General features: G+C 38.2%; 1 protein-coding gene across 1 annotated transcript in view; it reads left to right on the forward strand.

The window, feature by feature from the left end:
- Nucleotides 1-18,221, forward strand: part of ELL2 (elongation factor for RNA polymerase II 2) — a 73,522-nt gene that overhangs the window by 39,013 nt on the left and 16,288 nt on the right. The window contains exons 3-5 of the mRNA XM_058726663.1: nucleotides 4,371-4,492; nucleotides 9,269-9,432; nucleotides 15,996-16,255. Of these exons, the coding sequence (XP_058582646.1) occupies nucleotides 4,371-4,492; nucleotides 9,269-9,432; nucleotides 15,996-16,255 (546 nt within the window). The remainder of the gene's footprint in view (nucleotides 1-4,370; nucleotides 4,493-9,268; nucleotides 9,433-15,995; nucleotides 16,256-18,221) is intronic.

Below are 18,221 nucleotides of genomic sequence, written 5' to 3' on the forward strand. Positions count from 1 at the left end.
GTTTTTTTTGTTTTGTTTTGTTTTGTTTTTTGTTTTTTGTTTTTTTTTTTTACTGATACCTAAAGTAGGCATTCCAGGGGTGCCTGGGTCACTCAGTCAGTTGAGTGTCCAACTTTGGCTCAGGTCGTGATCTCATGATTCCTGAGTTCAAGCTGCACATCAAGCTATCTGCTGTCAGTGTAGAGCCTACTTCAGATTTTCTGTCCCTCTTTTTCTCTCCACCTCTCCCCTGCTTGCACTCTTTCAAAAATAAACATTGAATAAAATAATAAAGTAGGCATTCCAAAAGTACTTTTTTTGTTTGTTTGTTTGTTTTAATAACTCCCATTAGGACTTTTGCTAATCTGGGGTGCCTGGGTAGCTCAGTCATTTGGGCGTCTGACTCTTGATTTTAGTTTAGGTCATGGTCCCAGGGTCATGGGTTCGAGCCCTGCATCATGCTCCGCGCTGTAAGCATGGACCCTGCTTGAGATTCTTTCTTTCTCTGCCCCTTCCCCACTCGCGCATGTGTGTGTGTATGTGTGCACACGCACGCATGCTCTCTTTATAAATAAATATTTTTTAAAAAGATTTGTTTATTTGGCATGCTTGACTTCATGATGTTTAGAAGAAGTTGCAGAAATTAATTTGCAGTAGGTACTTAAATCTTCATTCTCTAACTAAATATACTTTAAATATGGCTCAGGTGCACTTATTTGCCTTTCATTGTCTTCTGATCAGAATTTTTAAAAAATAGTGTTTCAAATAAGTTAAAATGGCCCCTGCCATTTGATTAGGAAATTTTATTTTTTTAAGATACTATTTTTCCTTCTACTTCATTCATCAAAAGTCACTGAGAATTCTAATCCATAATTTCTCACCTTTAGCCATACTGACATTTTAGACTGGGTAATTCTTTGTTGTAGGGGCTATCCTGTCCACTGTAGGGTGTCAGACAATGTTGCTCCCCTCCAGGAGGTACCAGTAGCACCAACCCAGACCAGATGTTTCCAGGGGGCAAAATTTCCCCTTGTTGGGAGCAACTGTTCTGATATATGCGTAATACACGCTTCCAAAATCTTCAGTGGATGTATAGCATGGGTTGTGTATGCTTTTCTTTTTAATCTGATTCTTTCCTATTCTGTTTATATTTTTTAAATGACTATAGGTTTTTTTTTTCTATTCAAGAAACTTTTAAAGAAAGAGAATATGAAAGCCTTCTGTGCCCACCATCAAGCCAGACCCTAATATTTTGAGGGGTGTACAAAGTAATTGATCCATATGAGATATTTTTTTTTGTTATTGAACCTTCCAGATTTACAGAAGACACTGTGTGTGTTAAAAAAAAATGTTTAGGGGCGCCTGGGTGGCGCAGTCGGTTAAGCGGCTGACTTCAGCCAGGTCACGATCTCGCGGTCCGTGAGTTCGAGCCCCGCGTCGGGCTCTGGGCTGATGGCTCGGAGCCTGGAGCCTGTTTCCGATTCTGTGTCTCCTCTCTCTCTGCCCCTCCCCCGTTCATGCTCTGTCTCTCTCTGTCCCAAAAATAAATAAAAAACGTTGAAAAAAAAATTAAAAAAAAAAAAAGAAGTTGAATGCTATTTAAAAAAAAAAAAAAATGTTTAATATATAGATCATTTTTTACCTTAAAAAGTGTTAAGTGTTACTTAAGAAGAATTGTGGTTTAGAGGATGAGAAAGGAAAACCCTACATTTAAGTAATATAAAGGTTTGTTAAGGGCTTTCCTAAAATGCTGTGTTTCATAGGTGTCTGAGCTTAAGGACTCCCTTAAGGTAAAACGTTTTTAGTGGAAGAATACTGAACATTTGTAGAATTTGAGTAAAAAGTCTAGTCACTCTTGAGAAATAGAAAAAACTGTGCAATTTAGAATCTCCCCAAAGGGACAAACTTCCATACTTTGCTGGGTGAAGTACTCCTGCATTTCTAGACCTGAGCTGCACAGGAGCAAAGACCTTAGACCTAAAGCGAAACCACAGCCTGGCCTTGAGATGAGCCTGCGGCCACTGTGACAGTGTCCCCAGCCAGGTTCTGCACATCTCTGTGAGGGTTAACAGGGAAGGGGAATGGAAGTTAAGTGAATTAACAGCTGGAGAAGGCATTCCATTCAAGTGTTCACACCTTCTTTACCTGTCCCCCTTCTCTCCTAGGCCTTTAAGGAGGCTTTAGCTACAGTGCACATTCCTTCTGTATCCCAGCAGAGAACAGCCCTGTAGTTCCTCAAAAAATAAAAGCAGACAGACATCAGTGAGCGTTGTTACACTAGCCTGAGGACAGACTTTTTGTTCCCTTGTGTCTCACACAGCTTTCCATTGGCTCCTGCTCTCCCACACCTCTATAGGATTAAGAAGTAAAACATTGCATTTTATTTCACCAGTGTATGTGTACCAGCTAAGCATTCAGTTTGCATACCCAATAAGACAGCCTGATAAGTAGTTACAGGGTAGATTTAAGACTTGCTCACCAGGTTCCAACATTTTAGAACTAGGGGAAATTTTGAGAAATAAAAGTAACTTTAGGGACCCAAAAAGGTATAATTTATAGAGTAGATAATAAATGTAGAAGCTTATTACCCTAGCAACTGGAACTAATTTATAATAAGGAGTCAAAGATAGTTTAAATTCATGGATGATGGAGGCTCTATGGAGTACTATTATGTAGTACTCAATATCTTTGGTAAAATTTGGCCTCTCAGACTTTACATAGTATTCTGAATCCCCATCTGTCAAGATGTTTTTCTTTGACTTTTTTTTTTTTTTTTTAATGTTTATTTATTTTTGAAAGAGAGAGAGAGACCAAGTGTGAGCTGGGGAGGGCAGAGTGAGGGAGACACAGAATCCGAAACAGGCTCTAGGCTCTGAGCTGTCAGCACCTGGGGCTCGAACTCAAGAACCATGAGATAATGACCTGAACCAAAGTCAGATGTTCAACCAACTGAGCCACCCAGGCACCCCTTCTTTGACTTATTTATTGCCGTTCATTCATTCCTTCAACAAACATTTATTGCATATCTACTATGCACTAGACACTACAAATTATCTCCCTTTTTACCTTTCTTTACTTTTTTTTTTTTTTTTTTTTTTTTTTTTGGTAGCATGGGGGTTGGAATTGTTACCTCCAGGTTCTTTTCTGTCGGTCAAAAGTTATCAGTCTTTTAGAGCGAGGAAGTCAGAGTTGCCTGCAGTGTCAGTGTCCTCCAGAGCCAAGCAGAAGTTATATGTGTTTATCTTTCTAGCACATTCATGAATATTCTCTCCTCTATCTATCTCTCTGGCAGCCAGTTCTGAGTCTTAATGTACTATAATGGAAATTTGGGGGAAAAGAATGAGAATTGAAAAGTATTTCCTCCTCCCCCCGCCCCCGACTTTTCTACTAAATTGCTACAACCCTGTGTATTTGGGGGCTGGAGAACAAGAAGTCATATTTTACTCATTCTTACCAACGAATCCTTTTTATAATTATCACTTAACACCATGGTAGCCCCTGCAAAACCAAGGTAAGAAAGGTCTTAGGAGCTGGAAAGGGTGGAGCATTTGAAAGAAGTTTTCAGTTCATTTGTTCACAGATGATTATTGAGGTCCTACCATGTACCAGGATGATGTGCCTAATACAGGGGTGCACTGATCTAGAGCAACATCATCCCTTCACTTAATTGGGCTTCCCGTCTAATAGAGAAATTAGACCTTGAGTAAGAGCATAAAAACATTTGCCTTTTCCACAGTGTTGTGTGGGGCTCAGCTTTGGAGTGCCCTACAGAAGCATCTCTCCAGGCTGCCAATCCTGTTCAGTAAACAGGAGGATGAGTAAGAGAATCTTAGGGCAAGGAGAAATGTCCATCTGCATTTTGGTGTGAATGTAATTATGGCATTCATCTTACACTGCTAGTTATTCTTCAAAAATATTACTCAAGCAAGAATTAAAGTTAAATGTGCATATAATAAGAGGGTCAAGAGTGAAATATAGATTTTGTCTCAGAGACTATTTAAATATCTAGAAGATATTCAGCAGGGAGGCATGCCAGCCAGACAGAACCTGTAGCACAAAAGAGGAAGAGCTTTTTAGCAAATTCACTAATAACTCTTTCTTGTGAACTGTAATCATTTGCTAGTTTGAAATGAAGATGGTTCCTCTTAAACTATTGAGCAGAAGTGATTACTGATACTTAAGGGTAGAAAAATGGAAATAAGAGTGTGGTGAGTTACAGGCATACTTGCTAGATTCTTTCAATGATTTGGTGATTTAAATGCTATGAATTTAAATGCTCAAGAGGGCTTGCCTATAAAATGGATGTCACTTGAAAAACAATTAAGTCAGTCATCAGATAATGGTATGTCAAATTTGTAATTTGAGGTGTTTCTCTTTTTCCCTCACTTTAGCTTGTCAAAATCCCTAAAAATGACCCCCCCAATGAAGTGCATACCTTTAACTTCTATTTGTCAAATGTGGGTAAGGACAACCCTCAGGGCAGTTTTGACTGCATCCAGCAAACATTTTCCAGGTAAGTACATGTCAAGGTATGCTGAAGGGATAATACTTTTTCTTTGAGAGGTTTTTTTGTTTGTTTGTTTTTGTTTTTGTTTTTTTTAATTAAACAATAAAATCTATAATAGTCATTCCATAAATGTTTATTGAATTGAATTACAGAGCTCATTTATTAAGAAATATTGAGCACCTATGTGCTACAAATTACATTTGTCACTGTGGATACAGTTATAAAAATTTTAAGATTCTTGCTCTCAGGGATTTTTTTAAGGTAAAGATTTTTTATCTATAAAACATTTTTTAATTCAAAACAAGTTTAAGCATTTTTTTAAAGTTTGTATTCACTGTATTTAAGAGTGGCTTATAGTAATATTCAAGGGTAAAGGAGGGGGAAAAAATAAATACATATCCCTTTCTTTTTTGCCTGAACAAGCCTTGTTTTAAGATAGATTTTCAAACTTTTTTATGCTGCAACATAATGGAAACTAGAAATTAACCCCAGAATAGCAGTCACTTCTAATTAAAAAAGGGGGGGGGGGTGCAGGGAGGAAGACAAGAATATATACCCATATATATCCCAGGGTACCATGGAACCCTTATCTACTCAGGTCTTCTGTAAACAATAAGCTACTTGTTTGACTCTTCTTTGCTATGGTTGTTTCTGATTAAAGAATGTGCCCCTTGAGGAGGGGGAGTTTGTTCTGCCCATGGATAAAGACAAGGCCTTAGAACCCGCAACATCCCGAGAACATTGAAATTGGCCCAAAGTGCCCCAGGACATCATCCATGCCTATCTCTCCTCTGTGCAGTACTTGAAACTGTGTAAGCGCTTGCTGTGCGTGGGAGAGAGGAAAAGAAAGCTGTGTTCCAGGGGAGCATGGGAGTCAGAGATACAAAATAAGACATTTCACTGAAAGAGTTCTAAATTTCTCTTCCCATTTAGGGTACTAAATAACTTTCTATTCTATCTTAATATGCTATTTTCCCTGAGTATATGTTAATTTTGCTATATAAAAGTTGCCCACCTCAAACATATATTCTTTGGTATAAATTGTATATGTTACAAATTATCTAGATCTTTCTTTACTGTCCACTGTGATAGCTACTGGCTGTATGTAGCTATTTACATTTCAATTTATAAAAATGAAATAAAATCGACATTTTAGTTCTTTCCTCACATTTACCACATATTATAACTCAATAGCCACATGGCTCGTGGCTATCATAGTAGACAGCACAGATACAGAACATTGTCAACATTGCAGAAAGTGCTATAGGACAGCATTGTAAAAAATGACCGAAGCATCAAGTATGAGGGCCCTGAGTGATTGTATAGTTCAGCCCCTTCATTCCACAGATGACGATTTTACACTTAGACAGGTGGTTAGTTGATGACAAGGCTGAATGAGAACTGGGTTCTCCTGGTCCAGTGTCCTTTACATACTGATTTCTAATGGTGGTGATATCACCTATTATGCTTGTCTTTAGAGAATTTTATTATAGTAAGAACACTTTGACCTCAAATTCAGCTAAATGTCCCGTTAGGAATTCTGAGCAACAGTCCCCTCTTCAAAACCAGTGATAGCATCATAGGTAATATGGTTTCTCCCTCAGATCATAAATACCCTGTGTATTTATTTCTACCTTGCTTGTTTGGAGAATTGAGTTAAAGTCACTTACAAAATGCTACATGATGCAGCAAGAGAAATGAAACAGTTATTGTGAGAAAATTGGGTCAAATACATTAGTATGATCCAAATGTGTTTTATAAAGTATGATCCAACTATGAAAGTGTTTAAGGTGCTTTATAAAATGGTCTTGTATGGGTATAAATTGAAATTTGCCACTATGAAAACAAAAGCACTGAAGATTTCAGTTCTCACCCTGGCAAGCAAACTTTTTTATAATTTTGTTCCACCTTTTCTGTTGAATTGAATTTTTATTTTCCCCATGAATCTTGTCTCTCTTGTAGTTGTGCAGCCTCCTCCAGCGCAGAGGCTTCCTTATACCCCTTTTCTAGTCTTACTATGCTGGCTGAGCTCAAACTAAATGCTATAAGTAGATGTTCACAAAATAGATACTAACTAATCTCCTTTCTTTGTTTTTACATCTCCTTGAACCTCACTTTAATCATATCTAAAATTCAAAATAACCTTTAAAAAATTCCTTAAATCTCTCCATTCACAGGCCTCTTGAACAGTAATACACACTCTATTACAGGAAACAGTGAGCTAGGCTAGAGAAAGACTCTAGGAATGTTTACATGCGTATGTCAAAGTATTTAAACTTTTAAGGTAGCTCAGTTGAAAAGAGATGAGTGGACAGTTCTACAAGAGAGTACCCCTTCTTGCCTGCAGGGTTTAGCTCTGCTGTGTTTTCATGTAATGATCTGGTTCTTACTTGGTATAAGCTGTAACTTCATCATGATTGGCAGTAGGTTCAGCTTATTCTCACTGTGTAAATTACTTAAATAATTTGGTGGGAGATGTTGAAATCCAAACTTCCTGTCACCAGATCTTCATACTGTAGTTTTTCTTCTCACTTATTCTTCTTCTTCCCACTTTCTCTGAGAGTTAAACCTTCCTCCCTTCTTCCCTTCCCTTCACTGGTCTTTCAGCATTCAGACATGTGCAAGTCTTTCTCATAAAAAAGAAAATAAGAGCAAAAACAACCACCCTCCCACTCACTGTGTACCTGAAATCTGGCTTCATTCCACACCATTCAGTGGAAACATGCACCCCCCAACAGGGCCTTGACCACCGGAGAAGAATCTATTGGATGCTTATTGGTTCCTATTGTTCTAGACTCATTGCCAGCATGTTACACTGTAGACCACTCTGGTTCTTGAAACATGCTATTCCAATGGCTTCCATGACACACTGTTCTTAGAGTTTCCCTCTACCTCTTCAGTTATACTTTTTCAGCCTCCTGTGGTCATCTTTTCGTCTTCCTCTTGATTATTTTAAATGTTAGTGTTCTTCACAGTTGGTTCCCTCCTGAGACCTTGCCTTATTTCTTCAAAGTCATCATGTCCAACACTGAACTCATTTTCTCTCTTGTAGCTCTACCCCAGTGCCTCAATAAATAGCAGCTCCACACACCTAGTAGCCTAGGTATGATCTTTAACTTCTGTCTCTACCTGTGGCTAATCACTTATCAAATCCTGTCAATTCTGCCTCTCGTCACTGTCTGGACTATCTTTACTGTTCTGCATTCACACTGCCCTACACTGGTTCAAGTTCTCACTGCTTGCCAGTAATCCTTCAGTAGACTTCTAACTGGTCTCCTGCATTCACTTTTGTGCCCCCTACCTCCCAATCTGTTCTTCATCCAGATTGATCTTTTTACAGTCCAAATGAGATATTTTCTCTCCCCTGTTTTCAGCCTCTGTTTTTCTTGGAATAAAATCCAAAATCTATGCCATGACCTCCAAAGCCCTATATGACGTACTTCTCATGCCCTCTTCAGACTCATCTCTAATTGTCCTTTCCAACTCCCTTTGGCCAAACTGAAAACTTTCTCCACACTTCCCCCTGGGCCTGCACAGGTTGGTTATACTCCCAGAAAACTTCTGTCCTCCCTGCCCCTCCCCCTCCTTTCTAAAGGCATCACTTCCTTTTGAAAGCCTCCACCTTGCCCACAATCCTGATGAAGTACCTTCCTGGGATTCCCTGTCTCTCCCCCCACCCTGCCCCCGTCCCAGCATCTATCACACTGTGTCATAATTTCTAGTGTGCTCATCCTTGTCACTCATTAGAGAGCTCCTTGAAGGAGGGACCACATCTGTCTTAGTCCCTGTCTCTTTCTGTCCCTTACACATTGCCTGGCATGCAGTCCCTGCCTAAAAAATATTTATGAGATGAAGGAACTGTTTTGTTTTGTTTTTTTTAAATAACATTTGTACAGTTACTCGCAATTTATAAAAATTTTATTAATCCTATTTCTTGACATCATAACAAATCTGCTTCCAAGTAAGTTTGGAAATAGACTATCAGAGCTATAGTGACATTTTTATTACTTCTATATTCCAGTCTGTTTTAAGGCCATAGCAATTTCTTTTTAAAATACCAGTATAACTGTTACCATGATCCCCTAATTTTGCCATAATACTTTGAAACAGAGCCATCTTCTAGGCCAGTGTTAATATGCATGATTTTTTAAATAAAAGTTTTCAAAAAAATATTTGCAAAAGCCTCTTGTCCAGAATGTTCTTCAATATTTGCCATACAAATAAGTCATCTTCTATAGAGATTTAACAAAATGGTAAATATGAAGGATACAAATGTTTAGGATCTTTGGGCTAATAAGAAATCCCAGTGTTGAACAATATTTTGGTCTTAAAATTAATTATCTTACTGAAAATAAAAAGCATTACAGTAGGTCTGTGTCTTCTAGTTAGTTCTAAAGCATGCATATTATGGTTTCTATAGGGGTAAACTAAACATATTTCGTATCAGTGGTAGATAATTTTTTTTTAAAAATGACAGAACTACCGTGCTCATTGAGACTCTGGTCTTTAACATAAATACTAATGTTTTTTTCAGAATTTTACAGATTTGGTATCTGAGAATTCATTTTACTGTTCTATTCAGATTATGAAAAAAAGTGATACGAAATGAAGGAGAGAAATTTAAATATTTTAAATTTCAACATCTTAAGTTATTAATATTAGTTATTTCCAGATTGCAAAGCTATTATTTGGGCTGCTGACTTTAGGGTTATACAGCTCTCACTTGCTTTTAGTGTGCAAAATGAGGGATGTCTCTAACAAAGCCACTGTCTTACTTGACAGCTCTGGAGCCTCCCAGCTCAATTGCCTGGGATTCATACAAGATAAAATTACAGTGTGTGCAACGAATGACTCGTATCAGATGACACGAGAAAGAATGACCCAGGCAGAGGAGGAATCCCGCAACCGAAGCACAAAAGTTATCAAACCCGGTGGACCATATGTAGGTTTGTATAGATATCGTTCTCCTTCTCATTGAATTATTGGAATAATTCAAGACCACTGTAGGTAAATACTGGTAATATTAATTTAATTTTAATATAGAATTCGTTTCTAGAACATTTTAAATAACATGGTCAAAAATCATCTCTTCTCTTTACACTGATAGTAAGTTCAACAGGTAGAAAATCCTGAATCCTTTGTTAGCTGTTTGTTATTATTTCACAATACTGGGATTTGGCCATGTTACTTTTGAGGTTATAATAGTGGTACCATTGTGTTTTCTTTGACACTGGGTGATGTCATTTCAGTGATGGACAGTATAGGTCTTGTTTTGCATTGTAGGGTTATTTTTACAGTAAAATCCATTGGTAGAATTTCAGAGGATCTTTTGCACAAGGAATTTTTATTGCAAAATATAAAATGTGCTTATAGCAAAGCATTAGGGTGATGCCTTTTTGGTACCTCAGTTGTGATGCCGTTTATGGATTCTCATCCTCATGTATCCATTAATTAAGAGTCTGCCCCAGCCCCATCATCTTTATCATCAGCTCACACAAATATCCATCAGAATGAAGGGAAGTAGGATCAGACCAGCAAGATGAATCTCTCCTTTATGAGCAGTGACCCTAACAATTTTAAAGAGTTGATTGACAGTGACTATTAACAGTAATAGGGAGAATTATCAGGAGTGAAGAAGAGCTCTTTGAGGCTTTGGTCAGTTTAATGACATAAGTCATCATACTTAAATGATGAAAGAATATTAATTTGGAAATGTAAGTGCACACAAAAAGAGTCTCTTGAATAACCAAATTCTTTCATTAACATCTTTCCATGGTTTGGTTTAATTTTACTTCTGCATTTTCCCATTGCTGACCCAGCTACAGTACATTCAGCTTTGAGAAGCTCCACTGGTGTCTTTAATAAGTATTTCTTTGGAACACAGCCAGTGCTCTTGGGACTTGGTGCTTAGCTTAGATACATTTAGTTTGGTTTAACAACAATTCATGGATTCCCCAGGTATCTGTACCCATGGGGCCCATTCCCAACCCACTAAGTTACCAGCAGTGAGATTTTTCACCTTCCCTTTCCTGCTGAGTGAGGTAACAACTTCCAACTTCCTTTCTTTCTCTTTATGCTCACAAGTAACTTAATTAACTTTCTCTGTAGTAGGCTAAATCTTAAATTGTTTTAAAAACACACACAATCTGGCACACTTAAGTACAAACTGTGAAATATTTTTCTACTCTGTCCAATACCACCATTTATAAACAGTGAGACAAATTGGTGTGTTTGACAAAGGAAAAGAAGACTGAAGCCATCAAAATGATTTTTTTTCCCTCTCAATGGAACTAGCTGAAAAACTTTACCTTGATTTGTTCCAAAGTCTGCAAATAAGCAGTGATTGTACCTTTCCATAGAATTATCCTTGGGTGTCCCCTCTGTTTGTGTGTTTGTTTGTTTTGATAGGGTCAGATACAGTTTATCTGCACAGCATGTTACACAGCAGACTTTTCAACACATAAAATCACATAAACCATACCCTTCAAGGAATTTTAGAACTTGCAGGGTTTCTTATAGGCATTACAGATAACTTACATACATTTTTCAGGAGTGACTACATAAAATTTGAGGTTATCTAAGCTTAAATTTGAACCAGATTACATCCATGCCATTCTCAGACAAGCTGGCCTCCCTCTGCACACACATATGTTTGCCCCACAGAGCCCTGTAGTGATATCTGCCAGCCTACGTGCTCCACTCTGCTTGTCCTCGGTGCCCCGGTGGCCCGCCAGCACAGTACAGTGTTCTTCTCTGGTCTTAAATCTTGTCATTAACCTCCTCAGCTTTTTACTCTCTGGGTCAAATAACCCCAGCTCCTTTTAACTTTTCTTAAGATGGCCTGTATCCCAACTCTTTAATTATTTTTATTGCCTCCTCTGCACTGCCTCCATTTCCTCACCTCAGAATTCAAAACTTTTTAATTTTTTACTCTTCTTTGTTATGGTATATTTTGACCTTTTTCTTTTAATCTTATTCATTGCTAGTCCTTTACCATGTTTCTTTCTTTTAGGCAGCTCAGTTTGTGTCTTCCTGCCTTTTTCAGTACCTCCAAACTGACTCATTCATTACTTTGGAATGCTCGTCATTCACCCTTCAATACTAACAGTCCAGTACTTATGGAGTACTTGCTATGCAAAGACACTGGTTAGCTCTTTACATGTAGTTACTCATCTAGATCTCAAAATCACCCCATAAGGGAAGTTATCATTGCCTCTCCATTTTACGTATCACATAGTTAGAATCAACAAATATCAAATACGGGTTTGGCCTCTTAACACGTTGTGTTATTTCCTTTAGTTCATAATTGAATATATCATATAAAATGATAACAGAAGCTCACCTCTGCCACCTTAGAAGTACCTGCAGAACAAGGCTTCTTTCAACAGCGTCAGCCTGGGTGGAGGACAAATAGGAATAATGCTAGTCTCATTGAGGGGCTGTGGTGGCACAGTGCCAGGCCAGGCCTCTGGCAGCTGAATTGGGCCACAAGCTCAGTGTAAGAGGGTGAAGACTGCCCCTAGGGGTCACCTGGCCTAGTCACCCAAAAATATAAGCTTTTGCGACCCTCTTGTAGACTGAGCAAAACCAAAATCTATTTTGCCTGGAGAGGAGCAGGAGAGGCTTTAACCTAGAAAACATCATTAGTATTTCTTCAGAATATTTCCACTTCTAGTCATGACATTTATATCATTGGTGAGCATTGTTGTGTTGTCATAATCCTTTCCCTTTGTTTAAAAAAAACAAAATCACTAATCACTGCTTCCATTTTACTAATAAGTCTGCTCACTGACTTGTACCTAAATTCTGAAATGTTATTGAATTGTAAATTGGTAATACATGCTAATACTTATTTAGGTGTATAAAATAACCCAACCAACCTAATTTCTAGGATTCTTTTTCCAATTTTCCCAACTTCTGCCTCATCTTGCTTATTTTTGATGATGTAGTACATGTTTGAATGACCTTCGACAAATCATTTAACATCCGTGGACCTTAATTTTCTCAGTTATTAGATAAGGGGTATTTGAACTGGATAACATCGAAAGTCCTTTGTAATTATAACATTTTTGACCATTACGAATATATATTTGAATAATAAACCTTTGGAAGAAGCGATCATAAATGCCAAATGTGGAGATGGTTTCCATTGCATTGGCTTATGTATTTAACCATGACAGTCACCCCGTCATCAAGGTCCTGCCAGTGTTTTTAAAGCATTGGGTCCGTGTTGCCAGGGCTTCTGATCAGGTTCCACAGAACAGAAAAACAACTACAGAAGATGGCAGTCCCTGCTCTCCTTCTGATGTACTATTTTAACACCTTCCTTTCAGATTGTTTACTCACAGCCGTTAGACAAAGGGATAAATACTTTCACCATCTCATATTAAATGGAGAAGTTAGAAGTAGACTCCTTGTTATGAAACAGCAGTTCAGATATAGTCCCAGATTACCCAACTCTATCAGACCCACTGCTGCTGTTTATATAAGGAGCCTAGGGAATTGATTAGCAGTTGGGTCTGGGAAGAGAATTAAGTTCTCCCATGGGCTTTATTAAAAGAGCTTTTCTGAAGCAAATGTAAAGAAATAAAGCCTTTCTTCTGCCCACTTTGAACTGACATTTTCTTGCTTTTCTTTTTAGCATCTCAATTCTGTAACTACTTAGAGTACTGATGTTTTCTTCATCTGTAGCCTGTCCTACCTTGAACTAGAGGACTCCTTCCTGGTTAAATAGGCACAGATTGATGGGACGGCAGTCTTTGTGTGAAACTCAGTAGCCTAGTGTGGCTCTATTGTTCTTTTAGTATTTAAAAGAAATGGGTTACCCCACAAGTGGCTGTTCAAAGGGAAAACAGGGCATCTGGCTGGCTCAGTCAGTAGACCATGGAACACTTGATCTCAGTGTCCTAGGTTCAAGTCCCATTTTGGGCATAAAGTTTACATTAAAAAAAATAAGTAAAAAATAAATAAAGGAAAAATGAGATAAAGGTGAAGTACTAGGGGTAGGAGATTCATGTACCAGTGACAGCCTAGCATTAGGCCCCAGGTGAGACTCCACTGCTGTCATATCCCAGACCAGATTCTAATTTTTGGTCAAACATCATACCCATGCTCCTCTTAGAGAGCCTCCCTTATTTGTCTGCCCTATGCTTACTTCAGGGAGGGGCAGGGGCAAACTCAGGAGGCTTTGGGGCTTTCTGGAGACTGAGGATCAAAGGTGGGTCAGACATACAGAGGAGGTAGGGCAGCCTGGAAAACACTGGTAGTACTGTCACTTTTTGTTTTTATTTGCCTTCCTTGCTGGCTTGAATTCATTCTAAATGACCAATCATGGTGTGTGTGAGCCCAGCTAAAAAACATTCTCTGTCCACTCACCTCCCCAGAGAAGAGTGGTGGGCAGGGCTCCATAGTCAGCTTTGTTTGGGGAAGTATAAGCTAAACAGGTTACAAAGGGTAGGGTAGGAGTGTGGGATTTATAGCACTTCTAAACTTTTGTGACCCTGGATTTTTTTCCCCACAAATTCCTATTCAAATTTCAAGGAACAGTAGTGTTTGTTAATACGTTTATAACTAAGAAGTGGTAGATTGGAAGGTTTATGTTTGCTGTTTTAGAAATTTTAGTGTGTCTTCATATGCTAGCATCCTGGCAGTGTGGGAAAATACAGACCGCATTGATCCCGGCTTCTCTGCTGTCTACTTGCTCTCTTGCTGTCATTCACATTGACATTTTGCTAGTCATCAAATACTGAATCAAGGTCTGCTAGTGGACAAAGCAGCCACAGCCCTGCCCATAGGGAGTTTACAGCCTAAGATCAAACAATGGCAGACATTAGGCATTTGTTCATAATGCCTTTCCCACAAAGAAGTACATGTAGGAAAACTTAGGTACTAATTAATAACAGAACCTTCCACATGTTAAGTGAGCACTTTACCGTTTGAGCTTATCCCATTGAAAGTCTCAGTTTTCTCATCTGTGAGTGGGACCATGCCTGTTTCATCAGGTTACTGTATTGTGAGATCTAATGAGTGTAAAGGTCTTAGTATAGTGCTCCCCCACCACATAATTGGTTCATGATAAATATTAGCTCCCTGCCCATCTGACATTGATCTGTCTCTAAGAAAAATACAGAAACCAGATCTAAATCTATCTCCAAAACTCTAATTGCACCTTAATAGCTTTTCTTATCACTGAGTAGTGCTCCTTTAATGTTGAGTTCTCTTGTTGTGCAATATTTTGATCTGATATTTACAATTTGTTATGTCCAGGCAGTAGGGAAATACAAAAGCCAGTGAGATCATTCACCCTTTCTCCTCTATTCTACATAGGATTGTGTCAAACTAACAGCCCCTCTGGCCAGGCCTCAGGACCCCTGCATGGACAGAGTTACTATCAGTACTGCTCTTGCTTCATTAAGCTGTTTTCACCCCAGACTGCAGCACTTAAGAGACTGCTTTTGCTTATCTGCTGTTTCTAGTTGCTAGTCTTGTTCCTAATGCAGTTGTCCTACATTATATGTTACTAATATCCGCCCCCCCCAACCACATGGCATAGAGTTGGAGGTTCAGAGTGTATGAAAGGTGCTATAAGAGTCCACCTCAAAAATGATAAAATGAGGGTCTTACACAGCAGTTCAATTCTAATTTTTTCTTCAACAAGGAATTGTTACCAGGTTTTGTTTTTCTAGAAGGAAACATTTGCCACTTCTCAGTGTTAAGTTTAAGCAGAAAGTGGGTTAATTACCAAATGGCACTCGCCTGGCAGGAATGATGGGAAGGCCTCATTTTTACCATTTTCCATTCTTCTAATTCACCTGTGTAGCTTCAGCCCTGCAGAGCAGGTATCTGCTTGTCTGGCCCTCTGAGATTTTTTGTTGGTTTTGGTTGTCTTTTGACTCCTAAAATTTGTTATGGCCTATTGAAAAGGAGTATGTCTTGTGGTTGCCCTTGTGAATGTTGACCCCAAATTATGTCTGACTCCCCTCTTTGTGGTCCCTGAATCTGTGAGATTAAGATAATTTTTCATCTCAGCCAAAACTGTGTTCTTAGTGAGATACAACAGGTATTGCTCACATTTCACATTTGTTATATTCATTTCTGCCAAAGAAATGACATATAATATGTACATATAAGGTCAGTAAATAGCATGGGTAAGCATGGAAATTACTTTATTTGCACTTAAAATGAACTACCTACAACCTTAAAATTCCCAACCACTTGCTACAGTTTGTGTTACTAATTAATATCCATATGTAGCTAAATGGACAGAATGATTCTATATACATATATTCCAATAAATGCTTCTATCAAGACAATTTCAAATCCATAATCTTAGGCCATTTATTCAAAAAGCTTTCTGTTTGCATATCTCTTTAATGTAAAAACTGAAACAAAGTGGCCTATAATTCCCTCCAGAAATGAAGAAGTACCTGAATCAGAGTTGAGGAAACTGAGATGCTCATTATAATCTTACCCACAAATGTGTAACAATGTCATTTCCACTGGACTTTAGGGAAAAGAGTGCAAATTCGGAAAGCGCCTCAAGCTGTTTCAGATGCAGTGCCTGAGAGGAAACGGTCAACCCCCATGAATCCTGCAAATACGATTCGAAAGACTCACGGAGGCAGCAGTGTTTCTCAGCGTCCATATAGGGACAGGGTGATTCACTTACTGGCACTGAAGGCTTACAAGAAACCGGAGCTCCTGGCTCGACTGCAGAAAGATGGTGTCAATCAGAAAGACAAGAACTCCCTTGGAGCAATTCTGCAACAGGTGAGACACGCAGAGAGAGTTCCTTCTGTGTGCCTTCTTGTTGAGAAGTTCATTTCAGAAGGCTTGTTGTTAGTATTATTTAAGATAGAGAAATTTCAGGATCATTTTGTTCAATGGTATATGAATTATAACTCTTGAATATTAAGCCATCTTGTTTTAAACACCTAATGAAAAGCTCATTGAAATGTGGTCATTTATAGTAGGTCTTATAAGCTAGAAGCTTAAAAAAAGCTTTAAAAATGAAGTTTCAAGTCATTATCTTCATTTGGGTTAAACAAATTTTGCTCTGAAATTCCATTATAAAAGAAGTTTTTTTAAGCTTATTTATTTTTGAGAGAGAGAAAGAGAGAGAGAGAGGGAATGCACATGCAGGGGAGAGGGAGAGGGAGAGAGAAAAAATCTCAAGTAGACTCAGCACTGGCAGCGCAGAGCCCAGTGTGGGGCTTGAACTCATGAAGTGTGAGATCATGACCTGAGCCAAAATCAAGAGTCAGATGCCTAACCGACAGAGCCACCTGGGCACCCCAAAAAGGTAAGAAGTTTTTGTTGGCTGATTTTGGTCTTGGGTCACTAAAGTACTGCTGTAATTTTTATTGTTATATAGGTGAAGTTGTACGGTTTATTCTTATCAGTCTTTGGTTTGTATAAGCTAGAATATGTTTACCTACTAAATAGTTTCAAATGTGTCTTGCCCTGCATGCTTTTTACTCTACCTTTTTTTGCCACTGAGTGTGCTGAGATCATTCAGTTGTCTTTATTAAGGGATATGAATATGTAAAGTATTACCTTTGATCAATTACCTTATAATCACAAGCTTAAGTATTAAAGTAGGTCATAGATTTTGTTGATGTCACTAGTTTGTCAAACTATAACTTGCTATATTTTTTCATATTGATTTGGGGTCATAAATATTGATTACTGTTCAAATCAAAGGATTTTTTTTCTAAAGCAGTAACATTTCCACAGTTCTTAAATTTCACCATTAAAAAAAATAAACCTATAGGTTTTCATTTATTATTCAAAGAATGACACTTCTAAGTCCATTTTTTCATCTATTCTCTTACATTCAAGTCATGATACTAAATATTATGAAAGAATAAAGCCAAAATCTCCAATTCTAGGTTAATTAACCCCCAGTGTATGTTGGACATTCTCAAGGATCTTATTAAATTGTTTGAGCACTTTTTGGAAAGACTTAATTTAAATCCATATGTCACATAGCAGTTTTAAGAGCTCAAAAGACAGGGTGAAAGAATGAATGAGTGTCAGAGTGTGTGTGTGTTTTAATTTTTTTTTTTTTTTTTTGGTTGGGGGGAAGGAGGGAGGTTCAGGCTACATATCACAAAATATCTGGTGACTGAATCTCCAGGGAGGTTGTAAATTACCTCTTAAGTTTATACGATAAAATGTAAAATGGTGGCAGAGGCAATTATTCACACAGAGGGTATTATTGATGTCAGTAGTTATGTGATTCTTTATATGTATAGACATAAGTACATTAAAATGTAGGTATGCTTAATTCAGCAGGAAATGGGACATGAGTGTCTTTATGTTAATCATTTGGCAGAATCTAGAGCATAATCTTAACTGCACATTATAATCTTCTGGGGAGCTTTTAAAAAATGCCAGTGTCTGCACTCTAACCCAGACCAACTAAATGGAGCAACTGAATGGATACTGACCATTAACTGAGAGGGGGAGGGATGGCAAAGGAACAGGTGTATGGAGGGGCACTAGGATTTCTGTTCAGGAGATGTCTGTTAGCCATAACCCAATAGTGATAGATGTTTAGTAGTTACATATAAGGCCATGGTGTTGAGACAACAATTGGAGGTAGAATTATAAATTAGGAGATAGCAGTATATCAATTGGCTATTGAAAGCCTTATAGCTGGCTCGGTTGGAGGAGCATGGGATTCTTGATCTCAAGGTCATGAGTTCCAGGCCCATGTTTGTTGTAGAGATGA

The sequence above is a fragment of the Neofelis nebulosa genome, chromosome 1 (genome assembly GCF_028018385.1).
Source record: "Neofelis nebulosa isolate mNeoNeb1 chromosome 1, mNeoNeb1.pri, whole genome shotgun sequence".
Classification (NCBI taxonomy): Eukaryota; Metazoa; Chordata; class Mammalia; order Carnivora; family Felidae; genus Neofelis; species Neofelis nebulosa.